The following is a 24,042-nucleotide window of genomic DNA, read 5'->3' on the forward strand; positions in this document are numbered from 1 at the left end:
GCCTAAATGTACTTCATTTCTTTCAAAATTCAAATCCGATTAAAAATTATATAGAATTCTGATAAAACTTCTCTAGTCAACTCAGGCTCCAAGAGCACTGCTTGAGATCATGAGAGAACATACTCAGTTCAGGCTATCAAACATAGTCCTAGAATCTGTATTTGAGTCTCTATTGTAATGCAAGCAATAGTTGAAGACGAAGAGGGAACTTATGTCACTTGCCTGAGCACATTCTGAAGGCTACAAAGGTTATATCTTTATTTCAAATCAGTATTATTTTGGAATTTAGAGAGTAATTGTTGAAAAAATCAACCCTTTCATATAATCCTAGAATGGCCTGGGTTGAAAAGGACCACAATGATCATCTGGTTCCAACCCCCTGCTATGTGCAGGGTCGCCAACCACCAGACCAGGCTGCCCAGAGCCACATCCAGCCTGGCCTTGAATGCCTGCAGGGATGGGGCATCCACAACCTCCTTGGGCAACCTGTTCCAGTGCCTCACCACCCTCTGGGTGAAAATCTTCCTCCTAATATCCAACCTAAACCTCCTCTGTCTCAATTTAAAACCATTCCCCCTTTTCTCATCACTCCTCCCCCATAAACAGCCTTTGAAGAAAGGCTTCCAGTTATGGAAGAAAGACAGGTCCATTACCAACCTTTACCAAAACTGTAAGGACTATCACAATACAAAGCTTTTTATTTCTATTACTTCTTTCTCTAGGACTACTCTGCTTAACAGGGCCTGAGATTTTTGGATCTGATCTGCAGACTTCAAAGCACACAGAGTGAATGTGTTTTTACAACCTGAAAGACTTGGACTGAGTTAAGATGACCTCACTGGTTGAGGTCTGTTTTGTATATACAGTACCTTTTATGAAACAAAATGTGGTAAATATTTCACATGTCAACCTTAAGGCACTTAAGTGAAGGGTTTTGTTTTTTTATTTAAGGAAAAAAAAAAAAAAAGGGCAGGGCCCTGTTCTCAGAGATGAAGCGTATCATGGGAGGTGGGATCCCTGGGGAGACCTTATTCTATCAGCATCCAAATTTTTATTTTTTATTACTTCCACCAAAACAAACAAAAGTTAAAACACACATCTCAGCTAGAGCTGGTGTTAAATACTCCATTGGACCAATAGCCTACACAACACTCTGTGTGTCTACCTGTGGTTTCATTCCAATCGGCGAGAGCGATCGTACATACGAGTGTTTGTAGAGTCAAGGCCTTAGACATCTGCAGTAAGCCTGTTCCTCTCCTACATCAGAAAATAGTGCCTTACAAGGTACTGACATTGTGTAGTGTACCTTCTATTACGCTGGATTGGAAGCAAGGAAAATAAAAATATGGATGTCTCAAAACCAGCCACAACGTACTTTTTAATTAAAATGAAGAATATGACACGTGAGGTAGAGTATACCTGCCTGTGACATTGATGGTGCAGCAAACGTATTTTTGTTACACGATTTAAAGAGAAGATGGGGTAACTACTGAGGGTTGTGTGTCTGTGTGTGCGTATGTGTGTGCATGTGTGACTTCGCACACGTCTTCTGGGAACAATCCTTCAAATTCTGATTGTCAGAATAGTTTGTGTTTTCCTTTCCAAAATCAGGGATTTTAATTTTTTTTTTTTTTTTTTTAAAGAGAATTATGTCTAACCTAGATTATCTCTGCAAAACAGGTTCAATATGTATTTCTGCCAACAGTTTACAGAAAAAAAAATAATCATGCGCAAATAAAGGAGAGGGAAGTTAACTCAGATGTCCAACTAAGGCTAAAATTGCCAAAGAGGGTCAAGAGCTCATCTCTACTGACTTGGGCATTTAAACCCCTTGGTTCCTTCAAAAATGCTAGTCTGGACTTCAAGACCAAAGCAAAGACTGACTTACATCATGAACTTGTTCTAGTGTTTTGCAAGCCATGACAGTCTGGGGCAGGACCCACTGAAATCTATAGGAAAACAATATAAGGAACTAATCAAGCCTTTGATTAGAGATGATCTATAAACTCATTGATAGCTAGAAGTAATGCCCATCATGTCCAACTTCTCCTTTTCACCCTAAGTTTATACCTTTTTATCTATCCAGATGAGCATGAGAAGCTTAAGACTAAGCTATCCATTTCAGAAAAAATGTTACATATTTCAATTTTTTTTTTTTTTCCCCTTCTCCCCAAACGTCAAGTAAGAAAAAAAGAAAATAGGCTCAGATTGAAAACTACTTTGCTTTGTGAATTATTACCTGTGAATATCTACTACCCTTTCCAGTAACTGTTCTCTTAAGGCATGAGGGCCAGGTATTCTTAAACGAAGACTGAGCTGGGCTGTTGTATTAGAACTTTTCTTTCTTCACAAGCCCTTTAAAGTGCTGTGGTTACAGACTTCTGTCATAGATCATCACAGAGGATCTCTGCACCACTTCAGTTAAAAATGGTCCATTTTGAGTAGTATCCTATTCTGTTCTGCATTGAAGCAGGTACAAGACTTGCTGGAGCGAGGGTCAAGTTTATTCCAGTCCAGTTGCCCCTTCTTGCTGAGTGCCTACAGCCTTGAGCAGTGCCAATGTTTCACGTAGCATCACACTTAACAGAAAATGTTTGCTGTGTTGGCCCTGCAGTACAGTGAAATATTCAAGAGCCTTCCCCCTCTCTCCCTATTCTCCCTCCTGCCCCCTGCTAAATACTTAAAATTATAACAGTGAGTTGGGGTAGTAGCAGAGAAAAATTAACATTTTGATATTCCCATAGCATTGGGATCAAAGAGGAAGAAAAGCAAGTTATGCCTTGCAGAAGTAGGAAAAAGTAGAACTGTTGCCAGGAACAGCCCAGAAAAGGAGAAGGGATAATTCTTATGATCTGCTGCTATTTTTCCTGTGCTGAAGTACTGACCTTCAGTCCTGGACTAGAGTAAGAATATTTATACTGTATTATTACAGTGTTTTGCACTTTCAGAGATGTTCTAGCTAGTAACATTGTTGGACGCTATAAAAGGGATTGTATATCAGCTTTGTTTATGTAATTGAGATTTAAAAGGGATGCTTAAAATTTAAGAAAAAAATATATATTTGAAATGCAATTTTAGAACACTTCCTGTAAATGTATTAAAAAAAAAAAAAAAGCTTTCACATGAATGTGCACTTCACTGGTCAATCAGTCCTAGTATATACTTGAAATCAATGCAGTATCCACATTGGTTCCTTTTTCTTCCCTCAGTTTGATACATTCCTTAAATACTGTGTTTTGCTATTCTGAGCTGAAATGCTAAATATAAAGCTGTACCATAAAGCAGGATATTCTGTGTTTGACTGGATGTGCTTGCATTAATAAAAAAGAGTTGCTTCAACAAGACCCAACTTTTTCTGTGGCTGTTTTTCCACTTGCAAACCGACACAACAAACCAGTGTGTGAACGTGGTGAACCAACTGTGGAAGATAACATCCTTGCAAAGAATTTTTTTTTTACTGCAATTTAAATCCTGACTTATTAAGACCCGATCTGCAAAGGAAATCCAGCCTTCCTAATGCTTCGCCACAGTCCTACCACACTACCTCCTACCCCAAGGACATAAGCCTTAAAAAAATTGCTTGACCTCACAATTGTAGGAGCTCTGGAGATCCCCTAAGCATTTTTCATCTGTTTAAAAAACATTGTGGAAATTGTTTTGGTAACCAGACATCCACAGCTGACAGACTGACAGAGTAGAACAGCACTACTTTCAGTCATCGTGGCTCATTAGAAAAGATAATGTTTACCAATGTTCAGAGGATCAAGCAGACAGGATTCCTGATGACCAGTTCACACTCTTAATTCGCCTATTACAGCCTTGAAAACTCATTTCCAGCTACTTCCCATCCAGTCATAGAACTGCTCAGGTTGGAAAAGATTTTAAAGATCATCGAGTCCAACCCCAACTTAACCATACTACTCTAACAACCCTCTGCTAAATCACATCCCTGAGCACCACATCAAACGGTTTTTAAACACACACAGGGATGGTGACTCAACCACCTGCCTGGGGAGCCTATTTCAGTGCTTAGCAACCCTTTCTGTAAAACTTTTTGGGATATCATTGGGATAAGTTAGCTATTTACACAGGCATAGGAGGAAACAATAAAATGGCTTTCCAGGTGCTTTACTTCCATTAGAGAACAACACAACTACAATAAGCAGCAACTGATTGCCAGCAAGATGTTTCTAGCGATAGTAGTAGCAACCTCATTTATCAAGTTAATAGTTCAAAGCCAAGCTAAAAAAAAAACAGCTTTCTTTCAGCAAATAATTCTCAGGCAGCGAAATTCAGCTGATAACAGATATTCTAACATATTCGAACATACTTGGGGGATATAAAACATAATTTTTCCGAGAATAGTAAGAAAGATTTTTTTCAGTCTGCAGTGTAATGAAGTTCACCAAGGCCACTCCAGCCTCCCATCTAATTGGAAAAGCCTGAAAACAATGTATGGAAAAAGATTTTGTAAAATCTTACAGCTCTCTGCAGCCATCATATAAGCCTGTGTGAACAATGAGAGAATTAAAAAGTCAGAAACACTTATCCTAAACTAGTACAACTGTAGAGGAAATCCCCAGACCGGTGAGCATGCAAGTATTAACAATTGCTACTTCCAAGTTCTCCCTTCAATGCCTGTCCCTTGAAAGGCAGAGATAACCGGGCACGCTTTGAAGTCTCAGCACATCTCCAACAGATGCTCAGTGATCCTGCAGAACATTTCTATTCCACTGCTTCCCCAACAGCATCATCTCTTGGCACTACACGCACAGGTACACCCCAAGGTGAGTATGAAATAAAGGTACATTCTGGATCAGTTTGGCAGTGCATTTGAAGCATAGTCATCTCCAACACCTCGCTTGGAACACAAAAGGATTTAAGTAGTCCTGAAATTTCTCATGCCACCACTTTTAAGTGGTGAAATTTCTCCTTGACACCACTTTCAGCTTCTGTGCAGAAAACGGACACATTTAGCAGCTGCAAAACACCTTTAAGGTTTTGGCATGTTTCCATAAGGAAATATGATCGAGGTACATGTCATGCAGGAAGTGCTTACACAGCCTGAGATGTGTCCTGCCTTCTCCTCAGATGTGATAAGAAAGAAATTCAAACGAGCAGAAAACGCGACATGAAATTCAAAATAACAAGCCAGTAACTGTACTGCTTCCAACCCAATAGAATACACAACTTGTGGCATTAGGCTTCTAACACATAACAAAGGGCACTTTGGCTGTAGAAAGCAGTATTTGTTGATTCCAGTATACGATTACTTGAAACTATCAGTACTAACTACAAAAACAAAAAAAACAACAAAAAACAAAAAAACACAAATCCAAGCCAATAAAGCAGGATGCAAAGGAGGTCTCTTTGCAAGTAACCTGATGTTTTTAATTTTGCCTAACAAATTTAAATACTTGCTTTAATTAATCTGAAAATCAATACTGACAAACATCAAAGTAGTTGATAACATCTGGCATGTGAGCATCCTGAGGCCTCTCCTGAATCCAGGGTGTGTTAAATAGGAAAGAGTTGCTTTCCATCAACATCCAACACTGAAAGTTCCCTTTTAATATTTAAACAATATCCCTGTTTATATTCAATTCCAAGGTGGTATTATTGCTAATATCCCCCAAAGTAAGAATCCAAGGGTATACCAGCACTGTAAACCAATCCAAATAAGAAAAGGAAATTTCTCTCACATAGAAACAACAACCAAACCAATAACAGAAACAACCCACTGGGCCATCAGCTTCAGACTTACATTAGGGATGATAAGTGGACTGCAGTTGAAACCCAGATTACTGGAAATTGAGCTCTGCCAACTTGTCTACTGCAAATGCATTCATTCCTTTAACTCTTCTGCTTGCATGCAGTTGCGAGTCACATATTTGATGGAAGCCTTTTAACATTTACAGCACTCAAAATACTGAAAATACTGAACTATTCATGTCTGAAGTCTTAAGTACTCAGTGCTAAATAATTAGTCCCAGTTTGAGAAGTCTCTCCTAAAATGCTTTTTAAGCATAAAATTCAAACAAATGAACAATACAAGTCAATAATAATAATCAGTAACTCACAAACTTTTCCCTGCATTTCTCAATTCCCCTCTCAGAAATTCCACAGCATCCACAGAGAACTTCACAAGAACTCAGCAGCCAAGAAGCCTACTCCAAAGAGATTTAGAAACCAGAACAACCAAACCAATTACACAGCAACTCCAAGTGTTTGTAGGCCACAATAGCACACAGCTGTTCCTGATAACTGCCTGGCAAGGACAGGTGCTGCCCACATGCACTGAGGAGCCTAAGCTCCATCTGTGCCTGACCTCCTCTTCAGAATTTACCTGAGCACAAAGTAACCCCAGTGATTTTATTTTTTTCCTTCAAGTTATCCCTTCAATTGGGAGAAAACGAAGCCTACAAATGAAGGTGGGGACAAACCAGCCAGGTCACTGAGAACACCAAGTTAAGCATTTTCTTCCCAGCAAAGACAAACATGCTTTACTTACCACAGAGCACAGCTACACTCCCCAAACAGGGCTGTGTGTTAAGGCAATCCTGTGCCATCAGACTCAAACATGGAATAGCTCTATTTAACAGTCTTAATTTCAGAAGTATGGTTTGCTTTACAGTAACAGCCTACAGATCTCAGCTACAAACCCAGCACAAACCTTCCACTGAAGTCTCCCTATTCTAACCAGGACCATTCCCATCTTTAACTTCAAACTCAAAGCAATCCATCCCAGTAAAACAAGCAAAGGTTTACTCTACTTTAACACAAGACATAGACCACATCGTCCAAAAGAAACCTCCTCTACCAGTTTCAGACTCCTACCGAGATCAGGCAGTTATTGCACGCAGCCCTAATTAAGCACACAGCTGCCATCGTTAAAGCAATCACCACAGCTGTGGCAAGGACCACCCCTCACAGGAGGGTTTTCAAGCAGCTATTTTCTAATCTACCAATCTAACCATGGAAAAGGCCACTTCATTCATAAATGCAATACACCAGCATGCAGCAAGGCCTGAACTGAGAAGAAAAGCCTGACTTCATTTTGTACAACATCTAACATAAAAGTGTATCACGCTAATCTCAGTTGGACATCCCTAATCACGAACACTTCCCCCTCCTTCCACAGATGTTAGTTTCTTGGAAATATGACAATTAATGCATATAACATGCAACGGCTGGAAAAGCCAACAAACATTACTTCTCATTTCTATGAAGCATGTTCGTATTTAAACAAATGTTACTATATTTACAGCTCTGATACTAAAACACAATGACTCCTCCAGGAAAACACAGCTGGCTTTCCACACGTGCAGCTTAGAAAAACGGGAACCAGTGTGTCACATAAACAGCACCTGCAACGGCACAGGGCTGGCACCAAACCATGCACCACAGCTTCCCTGTGCTTGTGACAAATGGAATCAGCCCCGCTTGTTCTGCTTTGCTCCTCAGACTCCCTGCAGCACTGCCTGAGGCACTTGGCCCTGGCTGCTGAAGGATTTCTGCTTTTGTGCAAGATTGGGCTAATGGTTGTATGACCTCATTATCCACACTGACGCTTATCATAATCAAGGTGCTGAGCTTGCTCTGTAGAAGGAAGCCCATCTGAGGTTTACCTTCAGTGCTAAAGCAAAGATTGGCCGAAACAAGGATCTCCCAGAGCAGGCTGAGGAAACAGCAGTGCAGCAAGCAGCTTCTTATCAATAGAGATGAGAATTGCAGGCTAGCAGTGTTAAACCACCCCACTCACATCACACCTCACCCACATCATATGCAGCAGACTCAGACCACAGCCCTGAGTCAATGCCTGGCCCTGGCTAATAGCAGAGGGTGTTTGTGGCCAGAATGGGCAGCTCAGCCTAACCTTGTAGTACTGCAACACTCCCTGCTACCAGCACAGCCTGCTCACAGCTACACCCTAAGGGAGAGGACGTGGAGGTGAGCAGAGCTGGGGCACGGCTGGGCAAAGGGAAGAAAATGCTCCTGTAGCACTACAGCTGCTGCACTTCACATGCTCAAAATGGAACTGCTAAACCCTGTATAACATTATCTCCTAAGTCTTGTAGTAGAGTCAGGAGGCTGAGGCTTAACCCTTAGCTAACGTTTTCCAGCCTTTTAACCAAATGCAGGCCTAGAGCAACATGCAGAGAGACTTTGTGCTTGAAACATGGTTAATTTCCTCCCTTTTGTGGATGAGGTTAGGAAACACCTTTGAAAAGTCACAATTTCATTGGGAAAGAACAAATCTCTCTCAGCTGCAAGCTGAATGTAAACAGTGCTCTTGTATCACAGACTGGTGTGTGCAGAAAGCAGCCAGTTCACCATGCTCAGGTCAGTGAACACAGTCTGGAATTCACTTGGTAATGAAGGGATGTTCTACCACTACTTTCATTACAGAACAGAACCAGTGCTGCACAAACACCAGTTATAGGCAATTGTCTTCAACTTCTGCTCTTTGTTGTGAACCACACATTGTTGAAAGAGTTTACTGTATTTCAGTGTGAAACACGACAACAAATACAGGAATAATTAGAAAAAACAGTGGACTAAAGCCCTATTTCAAAGCCAGTAAATAGCAGAAAGTAGTTTTGTACACCCTTGGAGTTCCTGTCCTGCTCCCAGCATCCTAGCATTTGGCTTTTCCTAGCACTCATCACTACTCCTCCTCCTCACAGTAGCTCAGTGGCTCCTGTGTTTCTGAAGAGCCAAGATAGAAGCTGATGAAAAGCCATCATCTTTGTGGCAGAGAAGCAGAAAAAACTACAGGAGCTGCATAAAAAGGGAAATAAATGGGATGGGTCAACAAGAAAGACGATAACTAGGGATAGATGAAAAACAAACAAAAACCTTGTGAAGGAAGAAAAAAACAGGGTAACATAATGCAGCACTGAGTGATCAAGTAGTAAGTCATCCAAAGTTTCAGGATATATTTATAACACACAATTATTTATGTTACTAAGAGTTGCTCTCCAGATTTGCACATATACCTGCCAGATACTGGGCAGTGACTTAGCTCTGTGTTAACTGCACATGTGTATAACTCACTTATCACTATCATCCACAGCCAGACAGAAGCTGCTTGACCTATTAGTCAAGTGACTACGCTTCACTGCGAAATCTGAGCCCTGAAATTCTGCCTATACCCTTTCCCAAGACTAAGGTAGAGAAGGAAGAGAAAGTTAAGCACTTCCCAAGAATGTGTAGCCAGCAGGCTTCTGGGGAAACAGAAGTCCAAAGGAATGGTGAAAAGCAGGAGAGCAGACCCAGGGAAGCAGCAGGCACTTTAGGACTTTCGGATGCTACACATCTGAGTAACTTCTGTTTACTGTGTTGCTACAGAATCAGACTCCCTACAACTTGTAAGTCTTAACCTTTTCTCTTTCTGTTTTGGTATACTAGGGATACAAAAAAAAAGCATCTCATCCTCTTCTGGAGAATCCAGAAATAATTTTGTTAAAATAAACAAAACCATCTGTGCAATACTCAATAATTGATTCTCTTCAGTGAAGCCCCTGCTCACAGAAAAACCACTGCAGTGTATTTTGGAAAGAATATCCATTAAATCACTGAGGTACAATCTTAATTTAGATTGTTTTATTTATTGTAAGTCAAGGCCCTATTCAAGCCCTAGAGCAAAATTCAAAAACTCTTGAGAATAAAATGAAGACCAACTGTAGGATCTCATGAAAAGCTGGTAGTTAATTCATCATTTTGAATTTAATTCCACTAATAAAGAAAAAGAATAGTAAGTGATAAATCATTAGGGAACGTGAGGTGCAGATGATTAGTAACAACTCCCTCCCTGGAAGAGCAAATTTTAAATCTTATGAGCTTTTAATTTAAGTAACTGATTTAATTTCTGCTATCGTAGTTATTAATAAGCTACCCTAAGAACTGTAAAACACCACTGAAATAAAACATTTTCCTGCTGTGCATGTTCTACACTGTGAGCAGGAAGATCATCACCTTACAGAAGAGCAGGCATTAGCAGACCATGAGATGTGTGTACCAAATCCAGTACCAATGAGTAGCAAAAAGAACCTGAGAAGACTCCATGCTGAAAATTACTCCTGTTGCTACCTTTGTACCGTAAGTACCTCGCACTGACTTGACACAGCATACATCCCATCCTAGCATCTCTGGCTTCTGTAACTAAGCACGAGAGTGCTCTTTGTGAGCTAATACACCGTAGCACATCTTCACACCAACAGTTACTGAACAGAGCAGAAGTAATGATGTCGAACAGACAGAAAAAAGTGCAGGCTGAAAGGTCTCCAAGGAAGTTCACAAATCCTCAGTCATTTGGACACTACTTATGTCTACATTCAGCTTTGCCGTAAGCCATTACTAACAGTTCTTCCTTTCCCATTTCAGCCATTTAGATTAAGTACAATCACTCAGATCTGGCTATCAGTATCAACACTCTGCAGTGGGCAAAACAGGAAAACTCAGCTGGATGCTGATTATAGAATCGTTGCTGATCAGCAGCAATGCTTAACACCTCCATACAACCTCAGTATTCATGCCAGTGCATGCCACGTGAGAGGCATTTTTGATGCTTACTTTTGTGACAGGAGAGCTAGGACAGCAGTAGCAGCCCAAGTTTTAAGGGCCAGAATCTCAACAGAAGTTCTCATATACATCTTCCTAAAACTCACATGTCAATACATGATCCTTTCCTTACTGCCATCTTATTTTGTTACGACCCACCACCAGATTATCTTGAAGTACAACAGCTTCTACTTTAAGTTTCATATCTTGTCTGATACATGCCAATTTGAGATGCAAAAATGAGCTCACTGAACTTCTCAATAAACATACCTGAATTTGGCGCATCATCTACCAGGGAAGATATTATTGCAAAACATCTTATTTCAAATAAACAGCTTAAAACCATTTCTAAAATGCAGATATTCCTTTTATTATACAGAGAATATCAACTGCAAGAAGCCTTGCAATGTGTTCTCTTCACTCTAAGTACAATACAGTACACTGTTCTCCACAATAAGTTACATAAAGGCAAATGTTATGTACATAAAAAAAGGATCAGTGCCCAGAACTGTTTGCACAGCATCTGCTATTCAGAAACATAATCCATTTAGATCTTTAATTGCTTTCAGAATTCTTAGAGCAAACTGAATTCAATCAAATTCATTAACAGAACTTAAACACCTGGTTTGAGAAGGGTTTTCACCTAATTTCTAAACTGAGACCAAGCAAATGGCTTAACCACTGAATTAGCATTCTCAGCACTAATTTTGAAAAGAAATATATTGAAAAATGAGGCATGCCATATGGTAGCATATAAGACAACATGGAAAAAAGTGACCTCCCTGTGTTTAAACTGATTATACATCCCAGAATACCTGAAGGGGAAGCAGTAAAGTAGTAGCGCCATTGTACAAGACACAGATGAGGCATAATTCTGTTCATGCATGCTTGACCCCTTCCATTTCCTCCAAAAACAAACAAACAAACTAAAGAGAAAACAACTCCCTCCCTCACCTTCAATTGAAAAAGAATAAGGCTATGTGGGATAATCAGCAGAACAGGAAGCATCCTGTGAAACAGCACTTGCTTTTCCAGTCTGAGTAATAGCTTAAGAGTATATGATTGCCTTCTGAAAACATGTCAGGAAAATGCCAGAGCGAAGAGAAAGAAAGGGACAACACTGACATAACAGCAAATAGGTCTCTAATAAATACACATGGCAATGAAATGATGGTTCCTCAGCTTGAAGGCTGAAATGAGGAAGCAAGGCTGCTGAATAAGGAATGGAGGAAAAAAAAAAAAAAATCTTTAAAATACACATTTCATAGCATAGCTTGGTTAACAGAAGGGATTTTATGATGCATTAACTACTGTGGGAAATGACTAGAGCCAGAAACACATGACTGGAGCCTTCCCAACTTCTTTGATCCATCATCAAGATAAGGTGGTGGTGTCTTCAGCAATGTGAAATTCCACTAAACACCAGAATTCCACTTTAAAAGGCTTGCGTTTCCATGCCCTTTCACGTGGAGTATTTTCTGTTCAACAACGTGAACACTGGTTAATACAGCAAATGCAGTATTGCTGGTATTGCTGTCAAATCAACAACTGGAACAGTTAGCAGACCAATTAGCATACGCTGTGTATCTTTTTTACTGAGATTCTTTTTCACACCTCTCATTTCTACAATGGAGTGTAAGTATAATATCCTTCCAAAGACACAGCGCAGCGAGCCACACAGACTGAAAATACTCAGATAACACAAAAGATTTAATTTAATTCTTAAAATAACACAAACGTAAGAACCAAAATGTACCATGTGGTGAAGTGTTGAGTAGTATGTTCCACGCATTTCTCCGGTCGATACTGAAGATGCTTTCTTTGAACTACATACACTTTCCAATTTCTTATTTGAGGTGCTTGAACTTGCAAGATATGCGGGAAATAGTATCAGTCAAACAATTGCTCAGAAAACAAATACAAGAACCAAAAAAACCCTAAACTCTTCTTCACTGAAAAAGAGAGGCACTGCATTTTTAAGCTGAATTAAGGCTGTAAAATGATGCTGGTTCATTCGAAGTCATCGGTTTCACCCTGTCTCAGGGCTCCAATTAACCCACTGCTTCGCTGTTAGTCCTGTAAGCCTGCTTACGGAGGTGAGTCTCAATCTCCTCCCTGAAGACCAGCATCCCAAGGTGCGAGTGAGAGGCTTCGTTCATGGCTTTGGACTGGATACACATGCGATACTGCTCTGGAGTGAGTTCATCTGCACAATGTTTCTCATGCCAGAGGTGAAAGAGACCAGGGACCGGTGTCCTGATCACAATAAGGTCACCATGCAAGTACTTTCTGTAAAGGTGAACATCCTCACCGCCCCAACCTTTCACTTCCAAGTCAAAACCCCCTAAAAAAACAGTATCAGAAAACGTTATACACACAAACTGTTCCCAAGGTAAAAAGAGCAACACTCCCCACATAACATACTATGCAATCTTATGTGACATGCCAGACATTCTGGAGCAATTAACTACAAGCACTCCATGCCAAATTGAGAGCTGAAAGCTTCAAACATACAACATCCTTTGTGGTGGTATTGCCCAGGACATAGATCATGCACTGCTGGCTTCAGAGAGCCCCTTCCAAGAGAGCACCCTAATCACATTAACCATGACACCCATGTGACAGCTGCAAAAAATCGTAGGCAAACCATGCTGGACATGCTTTTTTTGTTATTTTTAGCAATCATAATGGATTTCAGCAGCTGGAAATTGAGGCAGTCATGCATCATAGCAAAAGCCCTCTCTAAAAAAGCCAGCAATTACTCCACAGGTCACAACACAGAACGTTTATTTTAAAAAAGCAATCTACTCCACCTTTTCAACATTTCTCTTGCCTTTCCAGGACCACAGTGAAAACCAGCTCACACTTGCATACAAATCATCGAAACTCATCAAGTCTTCATTAAATTTATACACAGTGTGCCTGTTCTCAGAGATTAGCCTGCATGCAAATCATCATACAGCCAATAGGTCTGTATCATTATACCTCCTAGCAGATTATCAAGAGCCTTCCAAATTTAATCATGTCAGGCTGTTCTCAGTTTTAATAGAGTGCCACAAGAGGGTGCCAAAGCACATCTGTAAAGTCTTGAATATTTAACTAATCAAGCTTATTTAAAAGAAAGAATTTCACTATTTTTCTGCTATAGGTTAACTTGAGATGTGTTTCTTAAACTGTGATTTTGATTCTGACAGACACGCAGTACAAAAAAGTGTGAGTTGAGTGAAACACTATTGATAATAACAAATATTGTAGCTCCCAGCACACAAGTCAGATGGAACAGAAAATCTAGAAACATCTGATTTCTGTCTAGTTTGAGAGTCAGTAGATTGGAATGCTGGATTTGGGAAAGATTGCATTAATTTCCTGCAGTTAGATAAGAACAGAGAATCAGCTTTTGAACACCTCCCCCCATTTTTTCTTACCAACAGTTAGGAAGTCTGTCCGGTATTGACAAGTCATCCCAAAGCCAAAGTCTCGCCAGAAACCAGAATCCTTCTTGTGTACCTACAATTTTAACACAACAGCTTTCTGAAATGCAACATACACCAAAGGATGTACGCTACACCTGGTTTAGCAGAACCCTAAATTCTTCTGATTGTTTGTTCACCGCAGGATACAGCATGTCATGCTTCTAGTACTTCTGTCTTATCACATACTGAGCACCTGACTTTTCTCATTACTTAACCTCTTCCCATGCAATTCCAAGCACTTATTCCCTTGCAGTTGTCACTTGTACTTCTCAGTGTTCACACACCTGTTTTCTATGCATCTAGTTAGAGCAAGCAGTAAATTTTTGATAGCCCATAACCAAACCGTCTGTTCCTGGGACTGCAATTCCTGTTCAGTTTCTTATGCTAGATTTATCCCTTCAGATAGGACAACTAAGATTACTGAATTCAGTTACTATAAAGTTTTGAATTGGAATAAGCAAATAAAACAGCTTTCAAGCAAGAAATGCACTTTCAGCTGCGACTACCTGAGGCCAAAAACTTTCCTTCTACTTTCTGAAGGCTTCCAGAAAACACTTACCTTCCCAGAACACTGAGGAGGACTAATTACATTGAGTAAAGATGTGTTGCTCTTCACTTTCCCTCTTTGAATTTTTTTTTTTAAACCTCTGAAGTCCCAGCTGCTAAACCCCATTTCCTCTTGTGTATCCTCTTTAAACAGATTAAGCACAGACATTTTCTACAGCCATTCCACTGTTAGGCAACAAAGATTCAGACAACACTTGTACACATTATTCTTAAATCTATTCTACCGAGTATTTGTGAGCTTTGTGTATTATTTACACTGAAAGTTCTCTAGAAATAAGGTTTTGCATACCAAAAGCAAGATGAAATTAGTGGTATAACATCCAATGATTCCGGCAGAATTGGATAACAACAGAAAAGAAACAACTTGTAGTGAATATAGCTTCACACAGCATGAGAAGAAGCCACTGACACCTTTCCTACCTTTAATTACACGGCACACTTCCTGACACTGCAGTTAAGAAGCAAGAGAAGCTTATAAAGCAGTATTTATCATTTCCTCCTTTCAGTTAAACTATCTGCTGGAGCACAGGAGGAAAGTTACTGCCATGTTATGCTCCCACTCCCTGCAGTATTGACTTTCAAACCCAGTAATAAGAAGCAGGTCAAGAGCTACCAACTTCACTTGATTAATTATACATTTAAGATTTAAATAGAACTCCAAGCTCAATTAAGAATGAGTTTTGTACTGTTTGATAAGCTTATCTTCTAAAATGCTTTGCCCATAATGGAGAACAATGCTGATACATATACTCTGCTCAAAGTTACAAGATATTCCAAACAGACCATTAGGCTCCATTTAATTCTGTTTTAATACAAAGCACAATTGATCCCATTCAGAATAAATCATGCTACTTACCAACTGTTGTTCCACAGGGGGTGGTATATCTTGGTTAGCATAGACAATAGCAGGATTATAGAGGCTGAATACCACAGGATAAAAAACCTTTTTTCCTAAAAGTCAAAAGGTAACTGTTACTCACTGTGAGCACCCTTTCTGAAGGCAGGAAGAAACAGGAAAATTAGTTATTATCCACCACATGAAAACAAATATAACTAAGGTCAAACTGCTAGGATTTTCCATTCAGGAAGTCTGGCATCTTGTGAGCAAGAGGCAGAGGGGTTGGCTAAGGAAAACATGTACACATCTATACTTAGATGCACATCTTTATGTACAACTATATATAGTCTCCACATGACGACTGTGCATGTATACATCAACACATCGGAAGACAGTGAAAAAAATCCCTGCAACAATGGTTAAATCTACAAAAGCACTGAAGCCCAAATCACACTGTAACATCTGCGAAGACGTAAGGTCATAAAATGCAGGGTATGCAAATAAAGGCACATATTCCCAGGATGCTCTTTGTAAGAACAAACATTTTGAATATCTTGATTACACTATGACAGCAGTTCTGTGCTTCTTCCAGAAGCCTGATAAAGTTCTTCACAAATCTCTTGCTAAGCCAGTCATCTAAAGGTTAACAGTGACAGCCTACGGGAATTTTCAGAACCCTGGTTTGAGTATTAGCTCTGAATGTGGACAAAATGTTTTCAGATCTCACTTGAAGCAGAGATGACAAACCGTCAGCACAAATTGGTAAACAGTCCTTCAAAATCCCTTCCATGAGAAAGCTCACGAGGCATTCCCAAGTTTTTCCAATTACAAATACAACTCAGTTAATGAAGTACAGAAACAGGAGGGAAAGAACAATTAGAACTTAAGCATCTGCCTTAGAGCAGTCTGTTGTCTGTGAATTATGCGAAAAACATATCAGTTCACTCCAAATTGACATTTGGAGTAAGTTTTCCGGCCACAAGAAATCTGGAACAAGGTTAAGCATTAAGAAACAAAACCAATATTTGACATGAGAAGTCCTTAACTAACATGCTTCTTAACTCAAGAAAGCTTTATCTGTCTTTGTAAAAGCTTGTAGAATAAGTCTCTAAGTCGGGTAAAGCGGTCAGAAGAATTCAGAACTTAGGAGGCAAATGCAGAGCCCTAGCTCAGTTCCTTCAAGAAGCATGTTATTTGGCTCTACTGTAAAGCACTCACGATGTGTCTCAGCAATACAACTGAAAGTGTGAGAAAAGCTTGTTTGAAACTTTAGTTCAACAAAAAAAAAAGAAAAAAAAAGAAAAAAAAGAAAAAAAATCACTTTCCACAATAAGCCCTGCACTGCATTTTGTCACAAGTTTACATGCAGTTTGATTGCTAAAACAATTGTCCAGCTTTCTTTTAGATTGCCAAATCTTGAAAGAATGTGAAAACTGCTCACATTGTACAAAAAAGTACAATGTGTTCTGAAGACAAGCAAAAGTTATTTCTCTAAGGCAAAAGTTATTTCTCAGTCTAAATACACACCGAATCATAAGGGTTGGGAGGAACCTCTGAAGACCATTGAGGGCAACCCGCCCTGCTAAAGCGGGTTCCCTGCATGAGGTCACACAGGAAGGAAGGTGTCCAGATGGCACTTGAGTATCTCCAGAGAAGGAGATGCTACAACCTCTGTGGGCAGCCTGTTCCAGTTCTCCATTACCCTTAATGTAAAGAAGTTCTCCCTCAAATATCGTTTTCTCTTTTGTGCATAGAACATTTTTCATTTTCCTACGTGCATAGTATTATTAAGGTCCATCATTCAAGTTTGTCTTCTGCGCATGCAATTCAGATCAGTGAAAGCTAACCAAGACAAAGGAACTTACCAGGCTCAGCATTTAAGCGACAACTGTTGAGGAACTCAGCTGTGAAGTAAACATCAACATCACAGAAGAACATCAGGACCTCGCCCTTTTCCCAGGCTCTGGCACCCATGTCCAGTCCCCGGCCACGGTTAAATTCCTCATTCAAAGAGACGAGCGTGTAATTGTGGAAGTTAGTTTCTCTAGAAGGAAAATAAAGCCAAACCCAAAATTAATCCTTATGTGGGTCAGAAGGGCCTATTTATACTTTTTGAGCATTTCACAGTAACGCCGCTCCGGAAGCTGTTTTAAAAACCTAATTATATCATCAGGATGAGAAAAAAAATACCAGTTCCATGTAGCTGTGTGTTTCAAGTAGCAGACCGCACACTGTGCTACAAGTCTTATTCCACAACTTCACAACAATCATTCAAACAGATTTAAAAGGCCTTCTGGTAACTGGTATTACTTCAAATTCATAAGGCAACAGCTCTGTCTGTTCCTCTAACATCCTCACCAAGTCTGAGAGAAGGACAAAGCCTCCCACCAAACTCATGTGACAAAATGTTATCTATATACCAATGCCACCATGACCCAGTCAATTGGCTTTTCATTGCTTTTTCAAGACCAGTGGTGTGCATGCTTAAGCTCTTCGTATGAGAGCAAAGGAATAGCAGTGAGGGGTTGGAAATGCATCTGAGGAATAAATGCTTTCAGGCAAAGCGTGTGTCTGATTCAGAGGAAAATTCCTGAAGAGAAGAGAGTGAAAACACTCAAACAGTAACACAATGGAAAAGATATCAGGTAATGACCTGCTTTGTGAGTTTGCCACTCAGAGCCTGACTGGTTGTTGTCAGAGGAACAGCAAGTCTCATAGGGAACACAGCAGGTGATAGAAAGTGCTCCAGAAACAGAAGCTGCCAGCACTCCACAGGCTGTGTGTCGCGCAGGCTTTATGGGAGTAAGACAGAAGCATTCCTTGCTTCCTAAAAAATTTCCATGCATGCCAGACCGACTGACCATGACGTTTTAAGCCAGTAACAATGCTGTCTATGCCCATTCTAAGTTCACAAACTTTATGGGCTCATAACGTTTGTCATGGGCTCAGAACAAAGAAGAGCAGCTCAGGCAAGAGCAGGGGCTCCTTAGTTAGACATTACAGACACTACTAACCAACCCAAAGGTGAGGCAGGTCTGTTATTTCACTGATTTTACTTACTCTTGGAACCAAAAAAAAAAAAAAAAAAAAAATCAACGTATAGCAATTTTATAATACAGCTATTTCCTCTGATAGTCATGACAAAATACTTCATTTAGAGTTGTTTTACAGCAAAGGAAAAGGGACTCACTACATATTACCAGGAGGACCGAGAGCAAAGCTCAACTCCTAAGAGTCTGCAGCTGACCAGCCTCCCTTGACTACTGACGCCAATCATTCTTCTTTCTTGTCATTAAATAAAAACCCATTTTCCAATGAAACAACTATCCAGACAGAGTTCACTTCAAAAAAAGTTTCAATTCTTATGAGTCTGTTGTTATGACTGAATATTCACAGCAAGACTCAGCCCTGTAGTTTTTCAGACTGAGTGAAACTTCAAAGCCACTGCTGCTAGTCTTGATTTGTTAAACTTGATTTTTAGTAGTCTTCAGGAGAATTTTGCAACTTAAGCTGTAAAACGTCAACCGAAACGAAGTTATTTTCCTATTAGCCTGTAACTGACAGCAAGCTTCTTCTTTGTATTGTTTCCATCTTAAACTAAAAGATTTGACATGTTTGTATTGACACACTTACCTAGATACAGACTCTAGAATGGTTTTTACTTCTGACAGACCATCTTGTCCAAAATACACCACTGTGAGGTGGACACGCTTATCCTGATGAATGCACACATCCCTAGAAGCAGGAAGATAAGCTGATGTTAATTACAGCTTGCCCTGTTACAGATGTCTCAGATGCTTTAAAACTATTGTGTTTAGATGTATTACTAGATGTATGTATTCTGGTCAGACTGAAGAAAGAATTTTTCCCAAGTCTTCTCCCATTTTTATGTTTGAACCAGAAAGATCCAATACACAGGAGCTCAAAAGTTGATGTAAACACAATGATGTTCAATAGCACGTGCCCAGGCTCACAACAGCCCTGTCATACACTCCAAGAGTGTATGCTTGTCAATTTCTCAATTCCTTTTGGAAAGAACATTTTCTCCATACAACAGGATCAATTAACAAACATCCCCAGGCAGCTGCAGGCAATGTTGGAATCATTAGTTTTCTCACAAATCTATCAGAATAGAAAATCATTCTGAAAATAAAATACTTGAAGTCAGCAACATAGCTCACTACATAATCTCATGCACCCACCTGAAGTTTTGCATAAACTGTGCAAATGCTTCAGTTCTTCCAGCAAGAGGGACAATAATGTTAATGACTGATCTAGAAATATCGACAGTCTCACTCTTCACTTTCATGAGGGGTCCAAACGGTCGGAACAACGTGACATGTCTGTATTCCATGCCATCCATCTTCTTATAGAACAGCTCATATTGTGTCCCTTTATCTCTTTCTGTACGATAGTAACCTGAAGAATAAGTCACACAAGTAATTTTTAAAGTCAAAGATCCCAGCAATGGTATTTGCTGAAACACCTTTCTCCTGAGAACTAAAAAAAAAAGTATAAAGTAAAGCTGTTAAGTGTTTTGCTTTTTTTTTTTTTCCCAAACAACAACAAACAAACCACCACAAGTCAAGCTCAATCTCCTACTTTCTTATAACAGATCTCAAAAACAATCACAAATTATCTCCAGCTCCCTCTGCTTCTTACAGACTGAACTAAGTTTGATGGTCCCAAAAACTTCTCAAGCATAATTAGAGTTGGGTCTTCCCAACCAAAAAGGAATTCAGCTATTTGCTATCAAAAAAGAAGGCAGAAATCCAATGTTGCCTGTTCTCTGTCTTCCCCTGAGCTAGCCCCATAGCAATAGCTGACATCATCTGGCCAGCAATAACACAACAAAACTATGAGCAGCGCAAACGACAGTAAGTTGCTTGCAAAAGCCTGTTAAATCTAAAATGTCCTATCAAAAAAATCATGTAATAAATGCTTGAATGCTATAAAATTTTCACTGCTGACCATTAGTTACTGTTTTCTATCCCATTAATTAGAACAGCACTGCTTTACCATATCCATGGTTTTCTAGGGGCATGGACAGAAGTTTCCTATAAAGCTAACAGCACTATTTGATAAAACAATACAAGTCCTCTGTAACTAGAATTACTCAGTTTGAGATTTTTAGTTACTTATTTTACTTTAAGACCCCTCATGCACACTGGAGAATTTACCCCACTCAGAACTCAGTTATTTCAGTTAGCTGACTGCATTCATTTAAGGAACATCATCTTGGCCACACCAAACAGCCTCTCCAATTCTAAGCCTTGGAAAAGGATCAGAAGACTTGACTGTGCTCTGCATAGCTAATCCTGTGCCGATATTAGCTCAGAGTATGCTCAGATTTAGCTCAGATTAAGAAGAAATGACAGTTTCTCCTACTTACTTGCCCAAAGCACTTTCCCTAAGCCTCCTCCCATGACACCCTACTTTCCCTCTCCCGTTTTCCTTCTTTTTGTGCTTGTTTTATAGCTGCCCAACACATCTTCAAGACAAACAAACCTGCATTACTTCCTTTGTGAACACAGAGCTATATGAAAGAGGCATATTTTAATGCTTAGTTTGAAACAGTTGTGCTTGTCCTAAGTGGAAGTAACAACCAGTTATCAGCAGAGAAAAACATCCCTCTGCTAAGTAAGCACTGGACCCTGCAAAGAGCTTCTTGGCTACAGGAGCAGCTGATGCACCAGTGTTTTCACATATTCTCTCATGATATGCAGCACAGACATTATACTAGCACTCCTGTACATACTAGAATTCAATACTGAATATTATATTCCTTTTCTCTGGCATCCAATAGCTACATAAAGATGAAAATTATGCTAAAATGGGTAAGTGAAGTTGCTAAAATGCACAGCTGTCAATACCTTACGTTTAATCAAAGGATCAACCTACATCACAGTCTAACAAAGTACAACAGAGGTCTGGTACACGGCAAAATAAAAAGATATATAATGAAATAATTTTATAGAGTTACACCAGTATTTTACAAACCCAGTTTTGTACATAGTCTTGTCAGCGCTCAATTGTTGGAATACAGAATTCCAAACTTTTGGATCTCCACATCTTATCCATTTCGTAACTGTTTTTAATAGCAAGTACATCCTTCCAGAGTTACTCCCCTTGCTAAGAGTGAACCTCCTTGGGTAATCTGCTAATTTGAAGACTTTTATGACTTTAAAGCTTCCATGCACAGAAAGCAAAATTGAGAACAGGCAAAAAGAACCAACATGTATTCTATTGCTTATTACATTCAGTGTAACACCCAGGTCTCACTCATGTAATAAAAAACTATCTCACCTTCCAACTAGCATATTCTAGCTGCCATCCAGAATAGAACTCTAAAGGGAGAGAATTAAAAAGCAGCTGAAGTAATTTAACAGTTGTTACTCCTGGTCCAAGAAGATTTACTCTCTTTGTGGAGTTCCATTTCTCACTGAACAAACTGGATCTTAAGGATACTGGGACTTCAAGTGCTATCAAAGCCAAAAGCTTTTCATCCATTGCTGTGAATACTTTTTTTTTTTCTTTTTTTTTTTTTCCAGTTACCAAGAAAGCAACTAAAAGGTTTAGCATATAGAATTTAGAAAGTATTTTTTCCATGGTCCAATTATTTGTCAAAGCTCTCAGGACACCAGCCAATTTCTGATCTTAGATTATACTAAAGGGGTGATTTGGATGACAAACAGCTCAGGATGGCAAAGATTCCCAAAGAGCTTCAATCTCTGATGGGGAATATTCCCTCAGGTTTCAGACCTAAATAGCTTCTGGACTTGGCCTTGTTCCAGCTGGCAAAACAGAAGCAAGTCCAAACAGCACTCACATTCTGGTAGTCACTCAGTAGCAAGACCATTATTAGACACTAGCAAAGTGCTAATTAACCTGTGCATATGGCAGAACCCCTATTTTCCAAGAACTACTTTTGAATGGCTATTGAACAAAACATCTCTCTACCTAAAGCATTCCATAGAAACTAAGCTGGTTAATGCAGAGTGCATTAGAAAGGGCAGTAGAAGGTCTGATGTTCATGAAGGCTCGCAGAGTTTCTCATCACTATTCAAGATTTAAACACCACAGACTTCTGAAGAAACTGCATGGATAACTGATGCTGTGTTCTTCCTCTCTTACTCATCTCCTTTTCTCAGTATTATACATAGATCAAGTTTCCTAATTTTAAATCAACTACTATCCTAGAAATCCCACATCAGCAATTACATTCACTATTTGTAGTTCCACATACTTTTATTTGTGGAAATACAGTATGTGAAATGTAAACTAAAGCCCCTCCAGGAGCTTTTATCACACAAAGGGAATCATGTACTTTTAGGCCAGATCTTTTTCTGCTCATACAAGAATTCTACCAATGCAAAAAGGGTAAAAACAAAAAATAAAGCTCTACAGATGTAAGAAATTTGCTATTTTACTTTTCAAAAGAAGTCAGCTGAGTTTCAAGCATTCTGTAGCTTTCAGGAAGTACCTTTAAAGTTGCAATGAATTCATTCTTTTTTTTATTACTATTATTATTTATTTTAAAGTTGATGTTATTATTCTAAGCCTGCCAACAGTCAGTATGGTTGTAGTAACTTGGCCTAAGCACAGACAAGAAAATACAGCAACAGGGAAGTTACCATCTTTGTTGTAAAACGCAATTCCAATTTAAGTGAATCCTGAAATAGGATAAGAACAAAATCTGGAACATTCTTATAAACAGTGATACTCCATTGAGTGCGCCTCAAAGAGTATGCAAGTGAAGAAAAACAGCTATGTACACAGTGCCAATGATGATATACTGTTAGGCAAGATTGTCTATTACAAGATGAGCATCCTAGACATGTTTACACAGCCACCAAATTTTATAAGGATTAAGTACTATACCTCAAAGTGCATCCCAGAAGAGGTTATACAGCTCAAATTTCAATAGTGGATATGTCCAGGAAAGAAGCTGAAATAATTCCCAGAATCAAATTCTTACCTACGCATCGTAAGACTGTTGAGATGGAAATTTCCATTTGCTAGGAGAAACATGCCTGTTCTAGCTTAGCTTATGCTTGGGGCAGAATTTTGTGGGTAAACTCATAGAATGGCCTGGATTGAAAAGGACCACAATGCTAATCTGGTTTCAACCCCCCTGCCATATGCAGGGTCACCAACCACCAGACTAGGCTCTTTAACATCTTTATTAATGACATCGATGAGGGAATTGAGTGCACCCTCAGCAAGTTTGCTGACGACACCAAGCTGAGTGGTGCGGTTGATACGGTGGAAGGAAGGGATGCCATTCAGAGGGACCTCGACAGGCTGGAGGGCTGGGCTCGGGTGAACCTAATGAGGTTCAACACGGCCAAGTGCAAGGTTTTGCATTTGGGCCGGAAGAACCCCAGGCACCCGTACAGGCTGGGAGGAGTGGGCCTTGAGAGCAGCTCGGCAGAGAAGGACCTGGGGGTCCTGATGGACGAGAGACTGAACATGAGCCAGCAGTGCGCTCTGGCAGCTCGAAAGGCAAATGGGATCCTGGGTTCCATCAGGAGAGGGGTGGTCAGCAGGGAGAGGGAGGTGATTGTCCCTCTCTACTCGGCTCTTGTGAGGCCCCACCTG

At 39.8% G+C, this 24,042-nt stretch overlaps 2 protein-coding genes across 5 annotated transcripts in view; one reads left to right on the top strand and one right to left on the bottom strand.

Moving 5' to 3' along the window:
- Positions 1 to 3,344, top strand: part of RASGEF1A (RasGEF domain family member 1A) — a 151,256-nt gene extending 147,912 nt beyond the window's left edge. For all 4 annotated transcript variants that reach the window (XM_052677592.1, XM_052677593.1, XM_052677595.1 and 1 more), the window contains one exon: positions 723 to 3,344. In XM_052677592.1, the coding sequence (XP_052533552.1) occupies positions 723 to 747 (25 nt within the window). In that variant the 3' untranslated portion in view covers positions 748 to 3,344. The remainder of the gene's footprint in view (positions 1 to 722) is intronic.
- Positions 3,345 to 10,908: 7,564 nt separating this feature from the next.
- Positions 10,909 to 24,042, bottom strand: part of CSGALNACT2 (chondroitin sulfate N-acetylgalactosaminyltransferase 2) — a 33,055-nt gene continuing 19,921 nt past the window's right edge. The window contains exons 3-8 of the mRNA XM_052677586.1: positions 19,644 to 19,860; positions 19,075 to 19,176; positions 17,307 to 17,485; positions 15,460 to 15,554; positions 13,989 to 14,070; positions 10,909 to 12,907 (exon numbers count right to left, since the gene is read on the bottom strand). Coding sequence (XP_052533546.1) covers positions 12,615 to 12,907; positions 13,989 to 14,070; positions 15,460 to 15,554; positions 17,307 to 17,485; positions 19,075 to 19,176; positions 19,644 to 19,860 — 968 coding nt within the window. The 3' untranslated portion in view covers positions 10,909 to 12,614. The remainder of the gene's footprint in view (positions 12,908 to 13,988; positions 14,071 to 15,459; positions 15,555 to 17,306; positions 17,486 to 19,074; positions 19,177 to 19,643; positions 19,861 to 24,042) is intronic.

This window comes from Tympanuchus pallidicinctus, unplaced genomic scaffold, assembly GCF_026119805.1.
Source record: "Tympanuchus pallidicinctus isolate F22 unplaced genomic scaffold, pur_lepc_1.0 scaffold16, whole genome shotgun sequence".
Lineage (NCBI taxonomy): Eukaryota > Metazoa > Chordata > Aves > Galliformes > Phasianidae > Tympanuchus > Tympanuchus pallidicinctus.